General features: G+C 30.5%; 1 protein-coding gene across 1 annotated transcript; it reads right to left on the minus strand.

Annotated features, from left to right (window-relative positions):
* Positions 1-37: 37 nt before the first annotated feature.
* LOC115887548 (sodium-coupled neutral amino acid transporter 9-like) lies at positions 38-25617 on the minus strand. The gene is made up of 12 exons (XM_030907009.1): positions 25293-25617; positions 20610-20721; positions 18439-18582; positions 18185-18302; positions 16996-17108; positions 8469-8626; positions 6909-7076; positions 6374-6610; positions 4283-4479; positions 2188-2292; positions 1060-1316; positions 38-276 (listed from the first exon to the last, which is right to left on the minus strand). The coding sequence occupies exons 1-12, from the start codon at positions 25297-25299 to the stop codon at positions 105-107; spliced, it is 1788 nt and encodes a 595-aa protein (XP_030762869.1). The 5' UTR covers positions 25300-25617; the 3' UTR covers positions 38-104.
* Between the last annotated feature and the right edge of the window lie 128 nt (positions 25618-25745).

Below are 25745 nucleotides of genomic sequence, written 5' to 3' on the forward strand. Positions count from 1 at the left end.
TTGGACCACCCTGTAGGAATATCAATAAAACACAATATTTACTGGATTTTTATTTTATTTTGTTTAAAGCTATAAGCATAAATTTTAAGGTGAATAAATTAACATTAGTCGTCAATAAAGAATTGCGAAAGTAGGTTTAGAGTACCAGCTACAATGATTAAGACATGCCAGAAGGCTTTACACGTTGTCAGTTCTCTTGATTTCCTTAAACTGGATAATTTAAGTAGATTCGGCAACATGAAGATATAAACCATTCCACTCAGTGCTCCAGTATATCTAAAAAATAGGAAAGACAATTTTTAAATGGGACATCTCTGTGTAGTAAGTATAAAACACATTTTTTCTGATTTTAAACATAAATACAGGGTGTTTCAAAAAATATGTGCCATCTGTCGTAGGGCGATTCCTCACGTAAAAATAAGATTTATTTTTCATATAGGTGCGATTTTGCTGTCTTTATACATTTATTATAATTTTCTTCCAACTGATTTTAGTGGTTGAAATGAAATTTCAAGGGGAAAAGTTACTACAAGTGCTACACATTTTAATGCTAAAAAGTGTCCACAGATTCATCAGGGACATGCTTATGGGTTATCACTGGAATATTTTTCGGAAAAAAAATGTGCACCACTGACTTTTTTCTTTTGATAACAAAATTGTGTAGGCCGTTTAATGCCAATTAAAACTTATATCTTGATATTTTGTCGATTTCGATCTCCTTGATGAGATTAACGCAAGTTTATTAATCACAAATTAATAAAACAAAAAATATTAAGACTATTTTACAATTAACAAATTAACACCCTGTAGCCACGAAATAAAGCAGAATCGGACCTATGTTGATAACAATTTACAAGTTTTTCAATGTCTACAATAATTGCTAAAATTTAAATAAATGGCTATGTTTTACATAATTACTCATAATATGACATCCAAATTATATTTTTCCTCATGTTACTCATCAAAATGTAATTAAGATATAATACCTCTCGTAAGTAGTTACATAGAAAAAAAGGTTCCCTCTATACCAAATAAATATTAAACAAAATTAGTATCTACCTAATCAGGGTTCCGATTTTAGGAAGGAAGCATGCAAACATTACACATATAAACAACAGTACGGTGTTCAATATCATCACTCTTCCATATGTGAAATCTCCAAAACGATAATTCTTGAATATTTGATTGATATTTCCTAAAATATCATTCCTTAACATGAAGGAAATCAGGGGAAAAACTGTAAAGAGTTGGAACAGGAGCAATATCCTTGCGATTATGGTCAATGTATCGTTTTTGCTGAAGTTATTTAGAATATTCTGAAAGAGAAAAATATAAATATTAATTTTCTGTCCAAAAAATTGGCTGTTTAATTAAAAAAAATATTTAAAAGCTTTTAGTTGTTGAAAAAAAAAAATAATGCAAAGTTTTGAGGCAAACCATTTTAAAGAAACTAAGAACGAAAAACTTTATATCATTGAGCAAACACCATATGCAGTGACTGTGCATCACTTGATGCTAAATTAAATCATATTAAAATGAATCTGCTTCAGAATGGATACTTTCAGAAGTTTCTGGACAAATTTATATCGAATTGTAAAACTAGACTGGTGCAACAGACCAGTCTAAGGAAGATTCTCCCTCTATCTCTGACTATTCCATATTTAAAAGGAATATCAGAAAAGATATAACATTAAAACTTTCTTCAAATCTGGAACGATTCTAAGTAAAACTAGGAGTAACTAGTACTCTAGTAAAGTCTAACAAAAATAAGACCAGAACATAAAGATAAAAGAAAGAGCAAATTTATAGGCACCTTGTGAATGCGGTGAGCCGTATATTGGAGAGACAGAACGCCCTCTAAATGCACTGAACACAAAACACGTTTATAGAGAGGTGAAACAACAAAGTCAGATATTGCATATGACAATATAAAGTGGCTGGAAGCTTGGGTTGTCCACAAGGAACGTCACTGGAAAAATTGTAAATTTGAAGAAGCCGTTTTATCAAACAACAATAAGATCTTTAGAAATCCAACTATGAAAATCTCAACAATATGATAACCATTTATAAAATGCACCAGTGCCGTCAGTCTCAGCGAACAACCTCACCCTTGACTACACTCAACTTTGTCTACCACTACCAAAGAAATCATTGCATAGTATTAATTGTAATAAAAATGTTACTTACATCTTCTATACAGGATTTTGCAAGCGGGAAGCTTATATAAAACAATATTCCTATAAATAAGTATGTAAATGTTACCAAGCCAAAAGCTATAGTCAAGTCTCTGCCCTAAAAATAAATAAGATTAGTATTATTTATTAACTAACAAGTAATAATTCTTAAATATTTTTCGCGAAAAAAAAAATCAAAAATTTGGAATGTTGTAAAAAGCTTTTTGGAATATTTATTAGTTTTTAGTTAAAAACCGTAATTTCTTAATAATTTGTCAACGTAGATAATAGATTAAATTTACAAGAAAGAAAACCCAGAAAAGATCCAGTGGTTCTCAAAATTTAAGGAAATTAAAGAGAAAATATGTCTCTTTTATCGAGATCTACAAGCCCTGAAAATATTTGCACTTATTTAAGACCTCGCCCTGTATAAAATACGTTACGTGTAGTAAACCAATGAATTATCAAAATCACTTGGAATTAACTAATTATACGAACCGTACTTCTTCAATTTTTGCTTTTATCTTTTACAACTTTTCAAAAATAATAATTAGGATACTCCATTTTGACTTAAGTATTTGAGTAGCGTATCTGATATTTTTGTTAATAAACAATTTACTTTATCCAAAAAAATCCTTATGGGTTTTTCGCCACTGCACTGCAAGATAAATCTACAAAATAAAATAGTTATTTTAACACTTCTGCGTTAAACCTAAACGGACGCTGCTTGTCAGAAGTTGTGTTTACAGTAATAAAAATTTGCCTAACAAAGAAAAAAATGCTTAACGTTTCGGAAAGTTTTCTCTTTCCGTCGTCGGAAGCAAAAAAAAATATAAAGAATCAAGAAAAAAACTATTTAAAATATTTAAATTGAACTATTCGAGAACACTTTACTTTTTAAAACAGATACGTCTACAAGAAATCGTTGACGTTCTGTTAAAATGACATTATATTAAGTTAAACTTCAAAACTAACAATTACTACCTGATAATTACTTAATAAGGTAAAACCAAAAAGCCCAAACTTTCTGTATGATTATTTTTAAATTTCACGTATGTTATGTTTATTTATGTAATGTTCTTTAAAATCAAAGAAGCGATTGCCATACATTACTAACATCTACAGATGCATGAGCAATACATTTATTTTTATTAGATTAAATTAAAAAAGCCTCTTTTATTTTTCTTTATCGCTTCTTTCATTATAATTTTGGCGTTATTAAAATTTATTCTGTGCCCTGTGTCCCATGAATGCTGACAAATCTTAGATTTGAAAATCTCCCTTTCTTAAATAATATTTATGTTCTTTAATTCTAACATTTAAGGGTCTAGATGTTTCACCAATGTAAAATTTATCGCATTCACAGGGTATTTGGTATATTACATTTTTTTTTAATAACGCCAAAATTATAATGAAAGAAGCGATAGCCTCTAAAAGAAAAATAAAAGAGGCTTTTTTAATTCAATCTAATAAAAATAAATGTATTGCTCATGCATCTGTAGATGTTAGTAATGTATGACAATCGCTTCTTTGATTTTAAAGAACATTACATAAATAAACATACGTAAAATTTAAAAACAATCATACAGAAAGTTTGGGCTTTTTGGTTTTACCTTATTAAGTAATTATCAGGTAGTAATTGTTAATTTTGAAGTTTAACTTAATATAATGTCATTTTAACAGAACGTCAACGATTTCTTGTAGATGTATCTGTTTTAAAAAGTAAAGTGTTCTCGAATAGTTCAATTTAAATATTTTAAATAGTTTTTTTCTTGATTCTTTATATTTTTTTGCTTCCGACGACGGAAAGAGAAAACTTTCCGAAACGTTAAGCATCTTTTTCTTTGTTAGGCAAAATTTTTATTACTGTAAACACAACTTCTGACAAGCAGCGTCCGTTTAAGTTTAACGCAAAAGTGTTTACAAAAAATAACTATTTTATTTTGTAGATTTTTCTTGCAGTGCAGTGGCGAAAAACCCATAAGGATTTTTTTGGATAGATGAATCCGCCACATAGGTATAGACATTTTTTACAATTTACTTTGTTGATATGCTGCTTTCTTAATCTTTTTATCTAAAGGTTAAATAATTTACTATTTTCTACGTACGTTATTCTCCTGGCATTTATTATTTCTCATTATGGAAATAATAATATTATGAATGAAATAGCTCAATGACAACATTCCACTTAGAGCGGTAAAAGTTGGTTTTAAATATAACTCCGAAGTCCAGTCAGGAATGTTGATACCCCAATTAGAAGCCTTCACAGCCACAAATATAATTAAATATAATACACTAATTGTACCTAAAATTAAAAAGTAAAAATAACGTTTTCTTGAATTAAGTTCCAATCTGATAAAAAAACAGCGTCAGCGATGGCTATGAAATGCAGATCATGATCGTCATTTCCAACCAAATAGACGCTCACTTAAGTACAAGAGTCCCTTGTTTTACACGGGAGTTACGTTCCTTGAAATGCCGCGTATATTAAAACAAGCATTTTATTACATAGCAAATAGGATTGATTGATGCATTTACTTAGTTTCGGTCACTTACTGTTTCACAGGTAATTACTACAACTGTTGATTTTTAAATGGCATCACCTTGTTTGTTACTTTATTGAGTAGAATGACCTATCATAAATATGTCAACTTTTGACATTTTCGCTTAAGAAAATTAGCTTTAATTTCAATATAAAGTACCATGACAAAAAATGTAACGACAATTTGATTTGAAATACCAAGTATTTGTTACCAAATTATTTATAAAAAAGCAAACATCGACAATCAAGTCTATTTTTTCAAGGCTCCTTCATGAAATATTAGTGGTTTTAAGACAGCCATGGCATTCTCGACTGAAATTTAAAATACTTTTTTTTTAAATTTAAAATGCCAAATCCAAATGTGATCCTATTCAGAATGTTATTTTCTGCGAAATGACCGAACCTAATTGAATACATCAGTCAGTCCCTATTTATGTTATATACATTAGGCGAAATCTTGTTTATTATCTAGAAAAATAAATAATAAGTAATAGGGATTTTGCTACTTTTGAAAAATACCCGGTATATGAACATAAATAAATTTAAACAAAAAAAATGGTGCCAATGCCACAAAGACCTCCTGTTTAGTTTTCAAACTTTTTTCTTCAATTTTCAGAGAGATCATGTGTTATGGTAAGACATTTGTGTAGAGTTTTCAGTGTTAACTCCTTTGGTGTCAAGACTACATTCTCATATCTTTCATTAGTTTCAGTTGTATGCCCCAATTGTCTGAATTCTTCTTCAGTAAGTCCAATCTTTCTGATGCATCATTAAATTCATCTCCAGATCCCCAATCATTAAATACCTCCCCAATTATTGAATTCCTCCCCAGATAACGACCTTCTTACATCATCAATTTCTGACGTTATGCAGCCAATATATGTATATGTTACGGTTAAGGTCCGATGTCCGGTTAATGTTGACATTACCCGGTTAATCTCGAGAATAACACACAATAAAACAACCAAAAACATAACCTAACCCAAACATTAACATGTTAGAGTAAACGCCACAAATGTTTGGGAGTGATTCATCCCTTGATGAAGTTAGAATCGACACGCGCGCTATCATTTTTACATTAAAAACGTAAATTTTTACCGCAGACGTAGGTTTTTGAAGGCCCGGTCTAATCATCTGCCTGCGCTCCTCCTACTTAAATGCTAGCGTGATTGACAAAGACGTTTCTTTGATTGATTCGTTTTTGTGCGTCAGTCCATTGGTGTGCTTGCAGTGCCACGAATGGGGCATTCCATTTTATATTTATAACCAAATATATGTTTTGACAAGACTTTGACAGTTAAAACAACAAATTACAACAGATTATATATTGATTATTATATGACTTGAAAGACCACGGCACTGGAATTAAGTTTTATGTGACGTTGAACAGATTAGTTCACAATGGTGTCGACATTAACCGGACATCGGACTTTAACCGTAACATATGTGTACCTATATTACGTTTCCCATCATATGTTAGAACTCGATAACTTGTTTATTTATTATCGTATTGAGTTATACAAAACCTTTTCTATCTAATATGGAATTAATAAAACCGCGTAAAATATGTCAATAGTGTCAAAAATTCAGGCGCGTATAAGCGAATGCTTATATGCCGCGTAAGACGAGGAACTCTTTTACTGACAAAGATGCTTACCTAAACTATTAAATTTAGTAAAAAACGTTGGCGACTTAAAGTTTAAAACTCCAAACATTATCACAGACAAATAAATGGGAACGGTACTGTTTAAGTCCCAAATTCTATCAAAGAGAGTTTCAACTTGTACAGGTACCACAGTTAAGTTCGTATCGTTAAGTTGAAATGTCACGTTACTTTCCTTTGGACACAGAACAGCTTTTGGTGTTGACGTGATCTCCGGATCAACCAGAAACCCTAAAAATACAATCAAGAATAATCAAACATTACAAATATATAATACTTAGCATCTATAGTGGAGAAGACCAAGCGGGTATTTTGGGATTTACTCAAGCTCGGCAAAATAATATACGGGGAGAAACATTGCACCCTTTTAAGTACACCTACTATACAGGAATCTTTTATACAGGGAGGTGCGTGTAGGGCAGCCGAACAGTTAGTTCTTGTAACATAATTCATTTTTTTTTGATTATGTTACAAGAACTTTATGTGCAAAATTCATAACAAATTCTTAGGTAGTACAAAATTTACTCACCGTAAAGAAAATATACGAAATTATAGAGAAAATTAGACATAAGTATCATGTAAACTATGTTCGCTCCTAGAAGTACAACTATAGAAAAAATCTTGGCTAGTATTTCAGCCCACCTGCCTAACAAGTCTTTACAGAGGTGATGGACCTCGATGTCTTTACCCGGCATACCTAAAAAATAAATCCATATTAGAAAAATTAATGACTAAAGAAATTATATTAAGAACCAGTTCATATACAGTATGTCCCAGGATTGTCTTTACAAGAGGAACAACTATTTTATTATTGACATTTTGAGAAAAATTCATTCTTTTGCAAAACCATTTTAAAACAAGCAAAAATTTTTGCTTGTTTTAAAATGGTTAATCCTGTAATCCGTATACTTATATTCAAATTTCCATACTGTTTTAAAGGAAGTTAAAAAAAAACATAAAAATAATTTAGCTATTAAAAAAAAAATTAAAAATAAAAACGCGTTTCTATGGTGATATAATTTCATTTTCATTCTTTGATTGATTGTTATTGATAGAATTTTAATTAACATCATATTTCATTGCTGTTTTATAATGTTAAAGAAGTACAAAATTTATATATAAGTTCGATGTTACGGAAAGGGTGATAATAGTTTTCGGAAAATATGATACTTTAACAACAGCAAAAAATATGACGTTAATCAAAATTAATAATAAACATCTATCAAAAAATGTAATCGTAATTGTATTACTATATAGGAAACGCCTTTCGATTTTTAGGACTTTCAACCATATTATCATGATTTTTTTTTCGTTTTTCTAAAACCATTTTAGAAGAAGCAAAATTTTTTTATGAAGAATGCATTTTTCTCAAAATGTCAATAATAAAAAAGTTTTTCCTCTTGTAAAGACAACCCGGAGACATGCTGTAAATATAAATAAAATATTAACTAACCCTCGTATATAAATAATTCGGTATTACTGATTGAACATTCCCTGTAAATATTTTCTCTACTTATACAAAAATCAATAAAACTTGATTCAGTTTAAGAAATTGACTTAGTGAAGTAATTCCTTAAACTGTGTTTTTGATGTAGAATCTAATACCAAATAACAATTCGTTTGAAACTTAGAACACACTTATTCCATTTTCTTATAATCTTATAAACAGGTTAAAATAAAACAGCATGCTGTCGCATCAAGTAAATGAATTATTGGTCGATAAAAAAGGCTTTATGTTGGAAGTCATGACAAGTATTGCGGTTGTCATAATATCTTTCCTTGAAAATCTGATATGAATAATTTTTTTTAAAGTTTTCTTTGACAAATTTGAAATTAAATCTGAGTTTTGTTTAGTTAAAACTGCGATGTTCGTTGCAAAAAGTGCAAAACTATTAAATAGTCGGAATAAGCAACTTGTCTCGTCTCTACTCAATTATTTTGAGGAGGAAAAAGACCCTGGCGAGACAGTTTTGTCGTCAAACTGCGTTAGAGAGGTAAAAATTTATATTTTACTTAAGTTTCGCGGCTTTTATTGGAAATACATAGATCTTTCAGCGTGTTTCAGCTGCATGTGGTTGTGTTGACTTACCGTGCCTTTCGTTAATTGAGAGTAGCATGTAGCAAGTATAAAGACATAAAGCTGCCACCATAATGTTGATTATAATACTTGGAAGTAAACCTGCCATTTGAATTCCCCACGACATGGCTAGCAATGAAGATCCCATTGTTGTATTCCATATTGCAAATCTACAAATATTTATTACTTCATAATAATTGGTTGTGGTATTTAATCGAATACTAATACAAATATACAGGTAAATCTGGCAAATGTTTTCGGTGTTAGAGAGATGGGAAAACAAGGATACAATAATTGCCGATGAAGAAAAAAGGTAAACACTTGTATCTCTTGAGTTTAAATATCTTTGTGTAGGAACTAAGGAAACTAGAAAATATAATATATTATTGATATTTTCGAAATATATGACTTTATCCTGGCTATTTTTGTAAAGTAGATATAATAAAATTTATTGACAACAAAATTTTTTGGAAAATTCCAATTTTGAAAAATACAGCAGCATTATCGATAAATAATAATAATAAACAAATGATATGCATATCTGATGTAATAACGTGTAAGAATTGAATCAGCTGATGTAAAAATGTAAATAAACAGATAAACAGGGTCATGTCATAAAAATATGTCGATTTTTTAAATCAGGTTAATGCAAGTTCAAGAATAATGGATGCATTATTATCACCACTATCAACATTTATCAGGAAATTAAATTATTTATTCCGTCTACACGGTATTGTTTTTTTAATTTATTTGCAATTATTGAACAATAATTACAATCGTTCAGAAATTAAATTAACAAAGCCAATGGTTTTAAAAATCCATGCAGTTTTCATAAATCATGCAACATTTTCATAAATTTAAGCGAAAAAAAAAATGTTTCAATATTTATATGAAATAGTGCCTAATGACTCAAAAACCACAAAAATATGTCTATTTAATCATACATACATAATATGATGGAAGAAAACAGTCCTGAAGAACTACAAGCACAAATTAACAAACTAAATACAGCCAGCAATAAAGTAGGTCTCAAAATGAATTTAGCAAAAACTAAAGTGATGTAGAAGGAACTAATAGACAAAAAATACATTCTAATGAATAACACAACACTGAAAGTATAGTAGTGAAATATATACATATATTTGGGACAACTATTAACACAGCTCGGGATCTCTACTACCAGAAATCAACAGAAGAGTGAAGTTAGCATGGAATACTACTTATGGACGAAATTCAATCATATTCAAATCTAGAACGCCACTCTATCAATAAAAAAACATTCGATCAATGTGTACTACCAGTCATGACCTATGCATGCGAAACCTGGACACATAGGGCTCGAACTCACTGACGACCAGATCGCAGCGACCTGATCGTCGGCTGGCCGGATGTTTTGCGTTTTTAGCTGCGGCCAGATGAACGACCAGTTTCAACAGAGTTGTCAAATCTAACGATTTTTTACGTTTTACCAATTAGAAAATATTGTTTCAGAAATGTTAAAATATCCGAGTTAACTAAAAAGCGAAGTTGCTATTAACAACAAACAAAAAGCATTGTGTACGCGCGACCGACAAATAGGGAGATATTCTGTTTCTTTTTTCTACTGATATGGCGCTCTTATCGACTTTAGAAGTAAACATATTAGGGCCATCGTAAAAAAAGATCGTGAGACACTAGCTCTAAATATAAGCAGGTAGAAAGTTTAGCTTCCAGTTATTTCAATGTTTACAATATAACGAAGAATCTACAACAGTAATTACTTCTATTTTTATGAATGTTTAAGTTACTTTCTTAATTTTTTTTCAAAATAATGTACCTAGTAGAAATATAGTCTAATGAACCCTATTTGAAAAACGTTAAATTAAATATCATATTTAAAATACAGTTGTCCTCCTTGTACATGACTACAATACAACTAAAAAACTAATTTAATAAAAAAAAAACAAGTGGTTGTAGAAAAACTTTAAATATTATTTTTTTTTATTTTTTAAACATCGAAACTCAAAGGTATAATAACAGGTATCATACCAACCATAAATACAGTAGGTATGTCATATAAAAATGTTTTGAGTTTTTACTAGAATCGACCCTTCATAAAAAAAAGGGATTAGATTTAAGTTTACCTTTGATCCAGTCTGTATATTTTATCTTTGGATTTTCTGCACGTGTGCAATAACTACACTAAAACACTATATCTTATAGAAAATAAAATATTGTGCCTTGAATTTGAGGGATTTCATCTGAAAAATTATTAATTTGGAAGAAAACCGGCAACAAGCGGCAGAAAATAATAATATTTCCGCGCAGTCTTCTGGTCGCAACGACCAACGGACGGCCAGGACGTTAGTGTGCGCTATATCATTTGATTTAATGGTTTTAGAGGTAGCTGCGGCCTGGCCGGTGCGACCTGGTCGTCAGTGTGTTCGAGCCCTTAAAACGGACATCATAAGGAAACTGCAATATGCTGGAAATAACCAAGAGAGACCGTAAAAGAATAGAATGGATACGACAAAACATCCAGATCTAGACAAAACATCCATATCCAGATAATAGATCTCATCCACAGAGTCATATCCATCAAATGGCAATGGGCAGGACACCTGGCAAGAAGAACGGCCAATATACTATGGATCACAAGAATTAGAGCATGATACCTACGAGGAATTGAGAGACCCAGAAGAAGACCAAGCCTGAGATGGAATCTTATTCACTTTGGATGGGACCATGATATTAGGAAATTAGCAGGGAGAACTTGGGACCGCATAGCCAACAATAGGCAACATTGGGCCCAACTGCCATACTGTCTTTGTACAGTATCTCAATATGTGAGGGACGCTATACCATAGTTCTAAATGGCTGAATAACATTGAGACGAATGCCGACAACTTTTCAAATCATTATTTAATAATCTTTATGCCCTCTAGTTTAATTAACATTGTAAAATTGTAACTATTGCAAGATCCAGTTTGTTTGAAAATATTAAAATTAAGTTTAAAAATAATAAAAAATCATTGAGGCCCAAGAAGAACTAAAAAAATTGAATCAAAATATTTAAAAATATTATTGAAATTGATATTGAAATATACATAAAATTGTGTTTATATATCATAATAACAAATATTGATTACTTCTTCAAGTGCATTGCGTAAATTCTTGTTGTTCTTTGATAACATGTACTAATTCTTGGAAATTCATTAAACTTTGTATGCTAACGTAATCGTGACGTACGATTGTTTCGATCTTCTCCGAAATGCATTTTTAATTGTTATTTTTAGATAATCGATTTGAAAACAGGATTATAAAATTATTTTATATAAAAATTAATATTTATTTCTGCGAGTAGTTTTATTATATTTCGTTTATGTCCAACTTGTCAGTGAAGATTAGATAACAATTTATAACAAAAGTCGTGTGCACAATTTTTGTTATAAAAGTTGTTTCACCTGTGCTGTCAATTTGCGCATATGAAACGTTTTTAATCATATAGTACATCTGCGCGCAGATGGTTCGTAGATGTAAAAGCTCGACGGATAACGCCAGCTCATGTGAGAATGAAACTCATGGCCCATGGTACTTGTTCAACCAACGGACGGAAGATTCGCTCCATGTGAAACAACACAATCAGTGACGTAACTACCGGTGTTCAAACGTGCTCGATGGAATACGAGCCCGGGTCCGTAGGGGGCCCGCGAGAGGCCTGTTGCAAACCCTACAAATTCTGATTGAACAATATATTTACTGTAAAATACACACTACAACCAAAGAGTAGAGATCAACTACATAATATATTACTATTGGATTATAAAACTGTATTTTTGTTTCTTTTCCTTACTTCTTACCACATAAAAAAATCGTGCTGCTCAGAATCTTAATTTGGTTCCAAATGGCACCGTACAAAATGTCTGAAAACTTTTATGATTTTTGGAACAAATTTACGTAATTTTTGTTCAGAGTACGAGTAGATGGAGAATACTTGAAACAAAATATTCAAAACCTAGGTCTAGATTAACATTTTGACTGCCATGCCGAATTCAGTAGAAGGGTCCCGCGCGCCACTTGTATTTTTTTATAGAAAATTATTTTAAATGCTTTTTTACCCTGTGCACAAACATTTTAAAATCTGTCATTGTGACTTTTAGACTAGTGTATAAAAAATATACACGTGGAGTAGGAGCATAAATATGACATAAATAACCTAACCGAACATGAATATTTTGTACTTTTGTTCGTTTAATTTGTTGTTACACAATAAGTTTAAAGTTTGTTTTATTTCAAATAATGTTTTTTTTAAAGTTATTTTAAGTTTTCTAGGACAAAACTACAAACTGTTAATTATGTCACAATAAATATAGTACCTAAATAAAAAATGAACTATAAAAAAAATATTTTTCATTGAAACTCGGCGCTAAAATTATTTTATCATTGTTCCACGCCACGCCAAACCATATTCCTTAAGAAATGCACGTCAAGCATGCTACTGTAGTCTACACACAGCGGATTATTACTGATTGTATGTGTATACTAGAATATACACGTGGCGAACTGGGACATGCTATTGTGTATACTCAGAGATACACATGGCAATCAAAGTGTTAAGAACAAAAAAAATATTACTTAGTATCTTATTAGTAAAACATAAATCTTTGAAAATAAATCCGGAGGCCAAATCTATTAAAACAACATTATAAATGTACGAAATATAATTTTTTTAATATTTTTAGAATATACTATTATCGTTGACCGAAGGAAATAATTAAAAGCTACTTTAAAGCGTCTCGAACCTTAAGAAATCAGTTCAATCAAAATTGAAAAATGAAACTGATAATTTTGCAACTGAGTGAAACATTACAGCACGATTTAGTAGTAAAAGAATAAAACGATCAAAACTATATTTTGATGAAAAAAAATAATCAAAATGCCCTCGAAACAAAGATTTCTTCGAATTTATGTATTTTACAAAAATTTTGATATTATATTAAGTCAAATTAACAGCATCCGGTCTATAGGAAGTGGAAAATAACTATTCCCATGTAGAATTGGAACAGGAAGCAAAGATGCTTTAGAACAAATAAATATCTTGAAGACATATCAAAAAATTTTCCAAAATATGTTTATTTTTAGTATGTACTATGTCATTTTTTAAATATGCTAACCTATTTATACCTCTATGTTAGCTATACATATATTTTATGTCAGAAATATAGAGATTGCGTTTCGTTTAGAAAAATATATATTAGTATAATATAAAAAGTGTTCTCTTTTTATTAAAAAATTAGAACAAAATTATTATTTGTTGAGGGCGTAAGAGGCCCAAAAAATATTTGAACACGGGCCCGCGACTTCCTCGCTATGTCACTGGGCACAATAGGGACGATCGTAGCCGATGGTCCGCTCCATGCGAAACAGCACATTGATATTAATAAAACTTTTAGTTACGTAATCGAGGACGCGATTTTTAAATTCATTGTTGCTAACCATGGAGGATTCAGGTGATAGCTCTGCTGTAAAAAATGTCAAGTTGCCACATTTATTTATTTATTTCCTGACATTGTTATTTGTTTTGACACTTTAGTTTTGTATTACCATATTGTATTACGAGTTTTTGTCTTAAATAAATAGTGTTGTGATACTTAAAGCTAAATTGTTCTTTTTAAAACCCCTTTTAGTGCGAATTGTACAAGATAGCTTAATAGCCGTAAAAAAACTCATCGCAACTTTATTAGAATATTTTGAACGGGAAAGCGGTAATAATGGCCCTTAAGTGCTGTTAAGAAGGTGAGTTTTATATAATTAAAAATTAAATTAAAAATAAAATTAAATTAATTTATTTTTTTCCTAAAATATTTTAATTAAAAGAAAATATATAAAAGTGGGCAACGCTGTGTCGGTCAAGCTTAATCACGTGACTAAATGTTTATTTGGTATAAACTATAGGTAAATTGATTAGAAAAACAATTTATAACAAAGTTAGTAAATACAGTATCATCGAAAAAAATCGCGTCCAGTTGGCTGCGAAATCACAATCGATGACATTTCTCATATAAATTTACATATAAAATGACAGCGATCTACATTGCATAGCCATCGCTGACGCCATTTTTTTTCGATCATACGGTACGTACTGACTTGGTTTTACATCTCGTAATATTTTTGTTGTGAATGTATTTGCATGCCAGACATGAATGTGAATGTATTTGCATGCTTCATAGACCATCGTAAGGCGTTCGACTGTGTTAATCATCAGAAGATGATCAACATTCTAAGAACAACCGGAGTTGACGAACAAGACCTACGTTTCATATCAGAACTTTATTGGCATCAAACGGCGGTAGTTGAGATGAAGCAGTCAACATCGGAAGATATACAAATCAGACGGGGTGTTCGGCAGGGTTGCGTCTTGTCTCCGCTCCTGTTTAACCTGTACTCGGAGACTATATTTAGAGAAGCACTGGATCGAATCCAGGGCGGAATCAAGTTCAATGGAATCCCAATAAACAATATCAGATATGCCGATGATACGGTTATAATAGCCAACGATATACAAGAACTGCAAAGCATTATAGATTCCGTAGTCCACTATAGTGAGATGTTTGGACTGCATCTCAATGTCTCCAAGACCAAACTATTGGTCTTTTCTAAGACTCCAATAAATGCACACCTGCGTGTCAAGGGACAAACAATCGAACAAGTGACCTCAATAAAGTATTTAGGAGCTAACATCAATAGTCAGTGCGACCCGAAAAGAGAAATATTTTCAAGAATTGAGCAAGCGAGAAAAATCTTCGTGAGAATGAAATCATTTTTTACAAGAAGAGACCTCAGTGCGGATCTCAGAACTCGAATAGCCAGATGCTACGTCTTCTCTGTGTTACTCTATGGATGTGAGAGCTGGACACTGGATTCACAGACCGAGAAGAGAATAGAAACCTTCGAATTGTATATATACAGACGGATGCTGCGAATCTCATGGGTACAAAGGATCACCAACAATGAAGTACTGCAGCGCATGCAGAAACAAAAAGAGATACTGAACACCATCAAGGAAAGAAAAATGCAATACCTGGGTCATGTCATGAGAGGTGGTAGATACGAAATACTGCGCCTCATAATAGAGGGCAAAGTGCAAGGGAAAAGATCAGTAGGAAAACGCCAGAACTCATGGCTAAAAGATTTGAGGAGATGGTTTGAACGCTCGTCTGCGGAAATCTTCCGGGCTGCAGTTTCCAGAGCCACAATTGCCATTTGGATCACCAACCTTCGGCAGGAGAAGACGTGATAAGAAGAAGAATATTTTTGTGGTGGAAGAACTACGAAACTTATAGGGTACGTTTATGTTGGAGCTGCGATAAACGATAAAAGCAGTGAATTAGCGCTGCTCTTATCGTTGCTCAACTGCCAAGCGTGTCTCGACGCGTTGCTCCAATATAAACACCTACATATAAATTAATATAATAATATTCTTTGCTTCGCGACTATCGCTGCTCTTATCGTTTATCGCCGCTCCGACATAAACGCACCCTTATGAATAGAATTTTTTTTACATTTTATGTTTTGATCGGATATTTATAGACACGAAGATATTCATAGCGCCAAAATTAAAAAAAAAACAGTTTGATAAAATTAAATTTATAGTCAACATAATACGTAACTAGGATCAAGGTTTAGGGGTTAGGTTTTTGAATTTTAAAACTCTTTTCACAAGTTTGTTAATATAAATAAACTATATATATTATCTTAGTTTGGGTCAAGTAATCTAACCTATTTAACGCAAATAGTTTGAATTTGGTGGTGCAACATAGCAATAAATATATTTTAGCATCTTATTTACCATAATCTCTAAGAATTATTTAATTACGACTCCTATAATGTGTTATGCACCGGCTCAGAACATATAGAAAGTCCTATGTAAATTTTAATGGTGTCAATTAAATAAAAAAATAATTAATTTTTTAAAGTACTTCATTAGGTCCGGCTACTTATCAACTTTGAAACTCTTCTGCTGAGCTGTTTTTAAATTATTTGCAAAATTAGGCCCTTAAAAAAAGTAATTCTTAAAACGATAAAATACTTCGGCCAGTAATTTATCAAAATGTATAACACTGACGTTGAGGCAATTTTGAAGTTTAAAACATTTTTTGTGCCAAGAAAGACAGAGACAAGAGAGACAGATGACATAAAAAAATGTTAGAAAGAACAATTTGCCTGTGAATTAAAATGACAGATACAACTGTCACTGTTGATTGTCGCGTTGGACAGAATAAAATAGGTTGTAGAGACAATAACTTTTGAAGTAAACGTAAAGATAAAGACAAAAAAATATATAAAAATTTTTAAAAAAATATATAAAAAATACATAAATGTGATTATTCTAAGGAGTATCTTTACATATAATGTATTTTTTGATTTATTTTAAAAATGTAAATCCAAATACGAGTTTCTAAAGCTATAATTTTCAATAATTAGATGCATCTAAAGAAATTTTATTTTTTAAAAGTTATATTCCAAAAATCTGTAAGCATAACATTCATATGGTACTTACATGGTTACCAACGAGTTGTGGGTATGCTTTTTCGGTTCAATATAATCCATAAAAGTTATATGTTCACTTGTAATAGAGGTAATTAGGTTATTCAAGTCCTTTTTTGGAAGTTTCTGGAAATTAATAACTAAATCAAAATCTGATTTGTAACTATTACTGAGGTTTAAATCCAATATAAAATAAAAGTATATATGTATGTTGGTAAATAGATTTCTTATTACTGTAAAATGCTTGAAATGCTTTATTGTTCATATCGGAATATTGTTTTGTAGGCTCAGCTATTATAAATTGTTACCGTGGATGCATTAAGGTATATCAATGGTATTGTTATTGTGCAAAACTGCATGATCTAATTTAAATAATTTTTGTTATGCGCTTCCTTTTATAGTGAATTTAATATCTTATAAAACTTAATTTTAATAAACAGTAATAATAAAAATACTTATTAAAGAAATTCTAAATAAATTCGATAATAATAAAAATATAAATAAAAAAACATATTACCTGTGATATTATACGAGTATATAAAATTTGTAAAATAAACACACAAAATTTTGATTTTGGTTTTAGCCTCTATGGCTTTTTTTACACAGTAAACTTTGAATGTACTTTTAAGCTTATACAGGGTAAGTCTTAAATAAGTGCTAGAATTTTTAGGAGTTGTATATTATATGCATATTTCGACCCCAGAAACAGAATTATGTTCTTTTTTTCAAAAAAAAAAAAATAAAATTTAGAATTTTTTGAAAATATTTTTGGAAATTTTTTTAGTTTTTAGTTAAAAAACATAATTTATTGATAATATGGCAATATAGGTAGTAGATTAAATTTACAAAAGAGAAAATCTAGTGGTTCTCAAACTTTTAGCAAAAAATCATTTTTTTTGGAAATTTTCAAAGTAAAATAACTCGGTTATTTTGGATTTATTTGAAAAACGGCAAAGAGAAAGCATGTTTCTTTTATCGAGATCTACCAGCCCTGGAATTATTTGCACTTAATTAAGACTCTCTCTGTATTTCAGTTAATAACTGAATTATAAAGATACGGAATAGAAATATGTATACACTGTTGATACGTTGATATCTACCAACCTCTTTGTTTATTACCAACATCTATAACGACATAATATATATTATTTCGAAATTAATAGAAATTATATAAAACACAACAAAAATTCATAATATCTTACCTTACTATCGTTCATGTAATTAGGCACTTTTGCATAACTGGGCTTATTATAAAGGTATTCCTGAACAGTGTACAAGCTCAGATCTGGATTATCGAAGTTATGGGCTAATATATCACTCCTAAAATTAAAAGGTTATAATTTTTATCTCCTAATAATTTTACTTGATTCGTTTTGACTGGACAGGTAAAACTGACAGGTAAAATTTTAAGTGTAGATATAGCTTTAAAGGAAAAAAATACAAGGTAAATACTTACGTGTATTTTTCTATTTCTGATTTTGAGTACAAACGATCAAATTTTGAGTTAACCTGCTGACCATCTGATTTATGTGTAGTATTTCCTACTGTTTCATTATCTTCATCAGAATCACTTGTTGGTGTGGGTGGACTAAAGAATGTCCTAAAGAATAATTAAACATCAACAACTGAACCTTTTAGTATATTTAGCAAATAATTATAAAATAATATTTCTGTTAAGTAAACTTATTCTTTGTGAAGTTATCGACTCAATAAATGGATAATATGTAGTGACATTGCATGTCTAAGGAATACTACCGGACATCGTGATATGTAACAATTAAGTTATTAGACGGGTTGGACTGAAAGTGAAGTTAAATGAAGCTCCCAATTGAATTCAGTAAAATGTTTTATTGGATAATGTCCAAAAGAGTATTAAATTTCGTATGGGAACGCAACGAAGCTTGTTAGAGAAGCTTATTCTTTAGAAATTTGCAGTAATTGGTGCAATTTTGAACATACTGTTTGGGCACGTGATGGTAATAATGTCGTAAGCCGTAATTTTGGACAGGTGTATTACGTATATTTGATAGAAGGTAGGAGGAATGATAAATTCCGTATATTATTTTTTTATTTCATCATTATTAATTTTTTAAGGTATCAATCATGTACCAATAGTATCAGATTTCAGTTTTTATCAGTTATGTAATAAGTACTTTAAGAATCGGACAAAAATATCTTTTGAGCTTTTATAGATATAGGTACCGGTGTTATTTCTCAAAAGTGGCTCACCCCTATAACATTTTTATTTTTTCATATAAAGATTTGGTATGTTAGTATTATGTAGTGAAGTAAATGGTAATATTACCGCGGTAATATTACTATGTAACATTGGAAATATTGCTTTTTAGCTCTCTACTCTTTCTCAGTATTTGTCCAGCACTAAAATAAAAAATAAAAGTATGTTGGCTGTAGACATTTTAAATTTACTATCCGAAACAGCCGCAACCCCAAAGAACCTTTAGTACCTATGGATTTGTTCATAGGCCAAGAAGAAACAGACATCCCATGGAAAGGATCGGAAAACTTACTTATATTGTTCATAATTATAATTTACTAAATAAAGAAGAATATCCAAGAATGGTAGAAACTGTTGAGAAAGAAATGGGAGAAGAAGAAGATATCGATTTCGAAGTAATAGACTTTACTCAATTAACACAAGCGAAAGAAGAACCGATGACTAAATTGGAGATGATTTACCATTATCCACTCTATTACGTACTCGATTACGTACTATAACATAGGCCGTTCTGACTCTGACTCATTTAAAAAACGTACTTGTCTTTATTTTAATTGTTTTTACAGTTTTGAAATACAAAAATAATATTATTTAAAAAGCTGTTTTTTTATAAATTACCAATGTTACCGTAATATTACGTACAATTATCGGTAATATTACCGATTTATAAATTACCGGTAAGTTTAGATCACTAAGTACATAACATAAATAAGGATTGATTGACGTATCGAAGTGTCTTTGATCAGTTCCTATTTCACCGGAAATCACTACAACTTTTGATTTTTAAATGGCACCCTGGGTGTTTTTTTACTTTATTCGATACAGAATGACCTTCTGAATAGAATGACATATCATTTATCAACTTTTTACATTTTCGCTTAAAGAAATCGAATTTTAAATTTCAATCTAGAGCGCCATGGCTGTGTTAAAAACGCTAATTTTTAATCAAGTAGCCTTGGATCCAATAGATTTGATTGTCTAAAGTTTTTCGTGTCTTGTTCTGGTCGGTTAAAATATGCCCAAATCGTATTTTTAATCATTTCACAATTTTTTTTTAAATGGAACCGCATGTTCACAATTTCTAATAAACCATATGCGAAAATGTCACAAGTTGGCATATGTGATGTCATTCTATGCAGAGTGTCATTTTCTATCGAATAAAAAAAATATGAAAAAAATACCGAGGGTGTCATTCAAAAATCAAAAGTTGTAGTCATTTCCGGTGAAACAGTGACCGAAAGCAATTAGTAAGCAAATCAATCTTGATTTATGTCATATATCAAATCTCTTTTTTTATCTGAAAAAATAAAAAAGTTATAGGGGGTGAGCCACTTTTAAATAACACCCGGTATGTAGATATGGGTTTTAATCGTTTTTATTTGAAAACTTACCCAAAACTACTGGAAGAAGTATAGCTGGAGCTAGCCAGAGGCTGAGATTCGCCATCTGAATCGGAATCTCTGTTTCCTCCGGCTAAAATTTTCTTATAATTTCTTATAAGATCTGCAAACAAAAATAGTACATTAAATTAATGGTAATGGTAAGCAAAGGTAAAATATTAAAATTAGTGAAATTAAATTTGTAATATTTTAGATATACATTTTCGTACGTCCCATCCTGTTTTTTTTACTAAAATATCACCCCATTAATATAGGTCTTAGTAAACAACAAAATATACGAAACTTGCTTTTGTTTTAACTCGTTATACAGGGTGAGTCTGAAATAAGTGCAAATATTTTAAGAGGTATTTCGACTCCGGAAACACGTCTATGAGGTTTTCTCCGCAAAAAAATGAAAATTTGAAATTTTTTGAAAAATTCTTTGATTTTTTTTTTAATTTTTATTTAAAAAACATAATTTCTTCATAATATGGCAACATAGATAGTAGACAGTGATGCCAACTCGTGGGAAATTTCCTGATTAGTGGAAAAGAACGTGATTCAGAGGGAAACTCTAAAATTATGTATAGTACAGTTACAGTGTCCGCATTTCTGAGCAAAGTGGGAAAATTCAAGCTAGCATTACCGCAACTAAATACACATTTTCGGTGTGGCACCAGACAGTATTCTTGTACCCCCTCCCCTCGAAAAGATGGTAAATTTTAAATAAGTGCAAATATTTCTGCACTATACAGGGTGGTCCGAATGGTAATCAGGAAACTTCGGCAGCATATTCTGCAGATAAAAATAGGTAAAAAAGTTCGTATAAATGTATGTCCTAAAATTCTGAGTAAATGTATGTCCTAAAATGCTTAGGTTTTTGTAGGAATTTCATTTTTATTTCGATTTTTTCCAAATAATTTCTAAAGTAATGTCAATATTTAGATGAAAATTTGTGTCTGGGAGTTTTTTGACATGAGAAATTTGATGTTGATGTCAATATGATACCTGTATAAAACTACCGAGGGAAAAAATGTACATCTCTATGATTTTTTACGTAAAAAATATCTCTTTGTAAAAATCGCTACGAGCAACCGTTCTCAAGATATTTAGAATGAAAATAGTCAATACATGCCATTATTGACGAAAAATAAACACGTTGAGTAGATAGTTATCACTGAAATAATAAATTTGGGAAATTTTTATTTTTTTTAATTAATGATAAATTTTTCTGCAAAAAATGATGATAAAACCGTTTCTATTGAACTTTTGGCATAAAAACATTTCAAATTTATAATTTCAGTCTAATAACTATTTAGTCAACATGTTTAATTTATGTCAGTGATGACAGGTATTGATAATTTCGATTCCAAATATCTCAAAAACCATTACTCGTAGCGAGACCTTTTTTACGTAAAAAGCGTTGTAAATGTATATTTTTTTACTCAGTAGTTTTATACAGGTACGGACAAAAAGTTATTACTCTTCAAACCAGTTAAAAAATATGTAGGTGGCGCTCTCTACTAGTAGAAGTCATATTGATATCAAAATCAAATTTCTCATGTCAAAAAACTCCCAGACACCAATTTTAATCCAAATATTGACGTTACTGCAGAAATTATTTGGAAAAAATCGAAATAAAAATGGAACTTCTACACCCTGTATCTCCGAAACTAAGCATTTTAGGACATACATTTATACGAACTTTTTTACCTATTTTTATCTGCAGAATATGCTGCCGAAGTTTCCGAAATACAGTTCGGACCACCCTGTATATATTTCTATACACGTATACAGGGTGGCGCACCTCATTCGCCTCGGTTGATTATACGAAAACGGAAAGATGTAGAAACAAAATATTTTATGGGTATATGTGGGGAGGTAATGTCCACAATTTAAAATTATTTTGAAATGTACAGGGTGTTTCAGAACTAAGATCCATACCAAAGTTATGTTTTTTCTTATGAAACAACCGGTCTTTTATTTCATTTTTGGATTCTCGGGCCCAAAAAAAGGTATTTATTATAAGGATTAAATATGTTTAAAGTCTTTGGTTTTTGAGTTATTTAAAGATATTTAAAAATGCATACTAAAATAAAATAGATTATTAACGCCCTGTAGATTACTTTTCAGAATTAATTCTTGTGCTGACTTTAAAGCCAGAGAAATGAACTTTACTGAAAAATTGAATTGCTTCGTTTAACATATACAGGGGTATCAAAAATTGCTGGTCTATTTTAAATATTTATTTTACAAAAAAAAATTGTTATTTCAAATGCAACGCCCTGTATTTTTTAAAATAAATCGCAGCAGATTCAAAAGCTTTTTCAAACTATATTAGGGTTTCCTATACCTATCTAGCTGAGATTTTGAATAAAGAGCCATTTTTCAATAAAATGGCAACCAAGATGGCTGATGTCGTCATGGCAAGTTTCTAGTGACAGTTAGTAGCTATTTTCAAAATCGAAATTACTTTATGGACTTTATTTAAATTTATAGCAGTTTACTTTTATTTAATTTACCTACAATAGTTTAATAAAGAATATTTATTAAATATGTATTTATTATTCTATCAAGAAAACCGAAGAAGTAGTTCTTTGATTTATTTTAAGATGACCTGTATATATATGGATTTTCTATAAAAGAGCCAATTACGGCAAATTTATTTTCTTTACTTCCAACGACAGGTATCTGCCTAATTGTTTTATTTACTACAAGTAGTTTTTCAAGGAACGCTAATCAGGAAGATTCCTATTTGGATATCTTTGAGCATAAGCCCTTGAGGCCAAGAAGCAATTTTCCTCACAAAATAACATCACTAGTAACATATCCATTCGTTCCGCCAGTAGATACTGCTCTATTTTTTTTGATAAAATAATGAATACTTACTTATTAAGCTATTGGAGCTAAATTTAAGTAAACTGTCATAAATCTAAATAATAATGTCCACAAACTAATGTCGATTTTGAAAAGTGTTACTGTAACTAGAAAATTGCCATGGCCACACCAGCCACCTTTTTTGCCATTTTATTGAAAAATCGATTTTTATTCAAAATCTGAGCTAGATAGGTATAGGAAACCCTAATATAGTTTAAAAGAGCATTTGAATCTGCATCGATTTATTTTAGAAAATATAAGGTGTTGTATTTGAAATAACGAAGTTTTTATGTAAAATAAATATTTAAAATAGACCAGCAATTTTTGATACCCCTGTATACATTAAACGAAGCAATCAAATTTTTCAGTAAAGCTTATTTCTCTGACTTAAAAGTCAGAACAAGAATTAGTTCTAAACAGCAATGTACAGGTTGTTAATAATCTATTCTATTGTAGCATGCATTTTTAAATATATTTAAATATCCCAAAAACCAAAAATTTTAAACATATTTAACCCTTATAATAAATACCTTTTTTGGGCCCAGGAATCCAAAAATGAAATAAAATACCGGGTGTGTTAAGAAAAAATATGGACATGGTATGGACATTAGTTCTGAAACACCCTGTACATTTCAAAATAATTTTAAATTGTGCACATTGCCTCCCCACATATACCCATAAAATATTTTCTTTCTACTTCGTTGCGTTTTTGTATAATCAACCGAGGTGAATGAGGTGCGCCACCCTGTATATATATATATATTATCTGCAGAATATGCTGCCGAAGTTTCCGGAATACAGTTCGGACCACCCTGTATACGGAGTGAACCTTAAATAGGTAAGTGCAAATATTTTCATGGCTGGTAGATCTCGATAAAAGAAACATATTTTAGGGTAAGTCTTGAATAAGTGCAAGAAACATATTTTCTTTTTACCGTTTCTTTACCAAGTCCAGAATAACCGAGTTATTGCACTTTGAAAATTTCCAAAAAAAATATTTTATGATTAAATTTTGAGAACCACTGGATCTCTTCTGGGTTTTCTTTCTTGTAAATTTAATCTCCGACCTATCTTGCCATATGATCAAGAAATTATGTATTTTTAACTATATACAAAAAAAAAAATCAAAAATATTATACATTTTTAAATTGATTTTTTGCGTAAAAAAACTCCTAATGGTGTTTCTGGAGATGAAATATACTACCCCTAAAAATATTTCCACTTATTTAAAACTCACCTTGTATATCGATCCCTAAAGTTTCTTTTGTGCGAAAAAAAATTGCAAAGTATATTTCGAAATTTGTTTGAAAATGTTTTGTAGCTAAAAAACGTAATGTCTGTATTTGTGTTAACGACACTATATTGGATTTGAGAACTCGTGGGAATTTTTAGAAAAAAAAATGATTTTTTTTTTTATAATTTTCAAGTTAAAAATTTCGGTTATTTTAAATTTATTTGAAGAACAAAAGTAAATACAAAATACGTTTCTTTTATCGAGATCTACCAGCGCTGAAAATATTTGCACTTATTTAAGATTCACCCTGTACAAAGCAGCCTATTCGCAGAGCAATTATTTGCAGAAGGTATTCTAAAGAAGTCGGATGAGCTCTACATATTATAATTTAGCAGTAATTTTATTATTTCATCAAGGCGCTAAAAAATTGGTTTGGTAAAATTATTATTAACGCTACCTTAAACAGAAACAGTGAAAAAAATATGGATATGTTAAACAAAACAAAAGTTGTTGAAAATGAGTGCATTTTTTCATTAAAATTAACTAATATTGATCAAAACATTGGCGTATTCATTTAAACTTACCTCTCATTTTAAGTACCGATCCAATGAACTATCTACGAACACACTTTTTATCACAACAATTTTTTTGACACAAATAAAGTTAAATAACACTTCAATTTAACAGCACTGTTTTTAAACACACATATTTTGGTCATTATCACGCGAGGTTAGTTTTTTAGGTTTCGTCGTGTTATCACTGTTTCGGATTCACTATAGTGTCCTATTTTAGATACAATTGAGAACCAATATCCAAATTGAATGAGTAACATTGGTCTGGAGATAAATTTATAGTGGAAGCGTCAAGAACAACAACGAGATAAGACGAAGAAATTCTTTAAATAAATTTGATATTAACATTGTGCATTACGGTAAACACCAGTGGCGTGGTGGTAAAGGAATGGTAAATAATAATAATAGTGTATAAATAAAGAGTAGAGTCTGTCACCGAATCAGAATTCTGTCAAAAAATGACAG

Source organism: Sitophilus oryzae, unplaced genomic scaffold, assembly GCF_002938485.1.
Source record: "Sitophilus oryzae breed Bouriz unplaced genomic scaffold, Soryzae_2.0 scaffold_577_pilon_pilon, whole genome shotgun sequence".
In the NCBI taxonomy this organism is placed as follows: Eukaryota; Metazoa; Arthropoda; class Insecta; order Coleoptera; family Curculionidae; genus Sitophilus; species Sitophilus oryzae.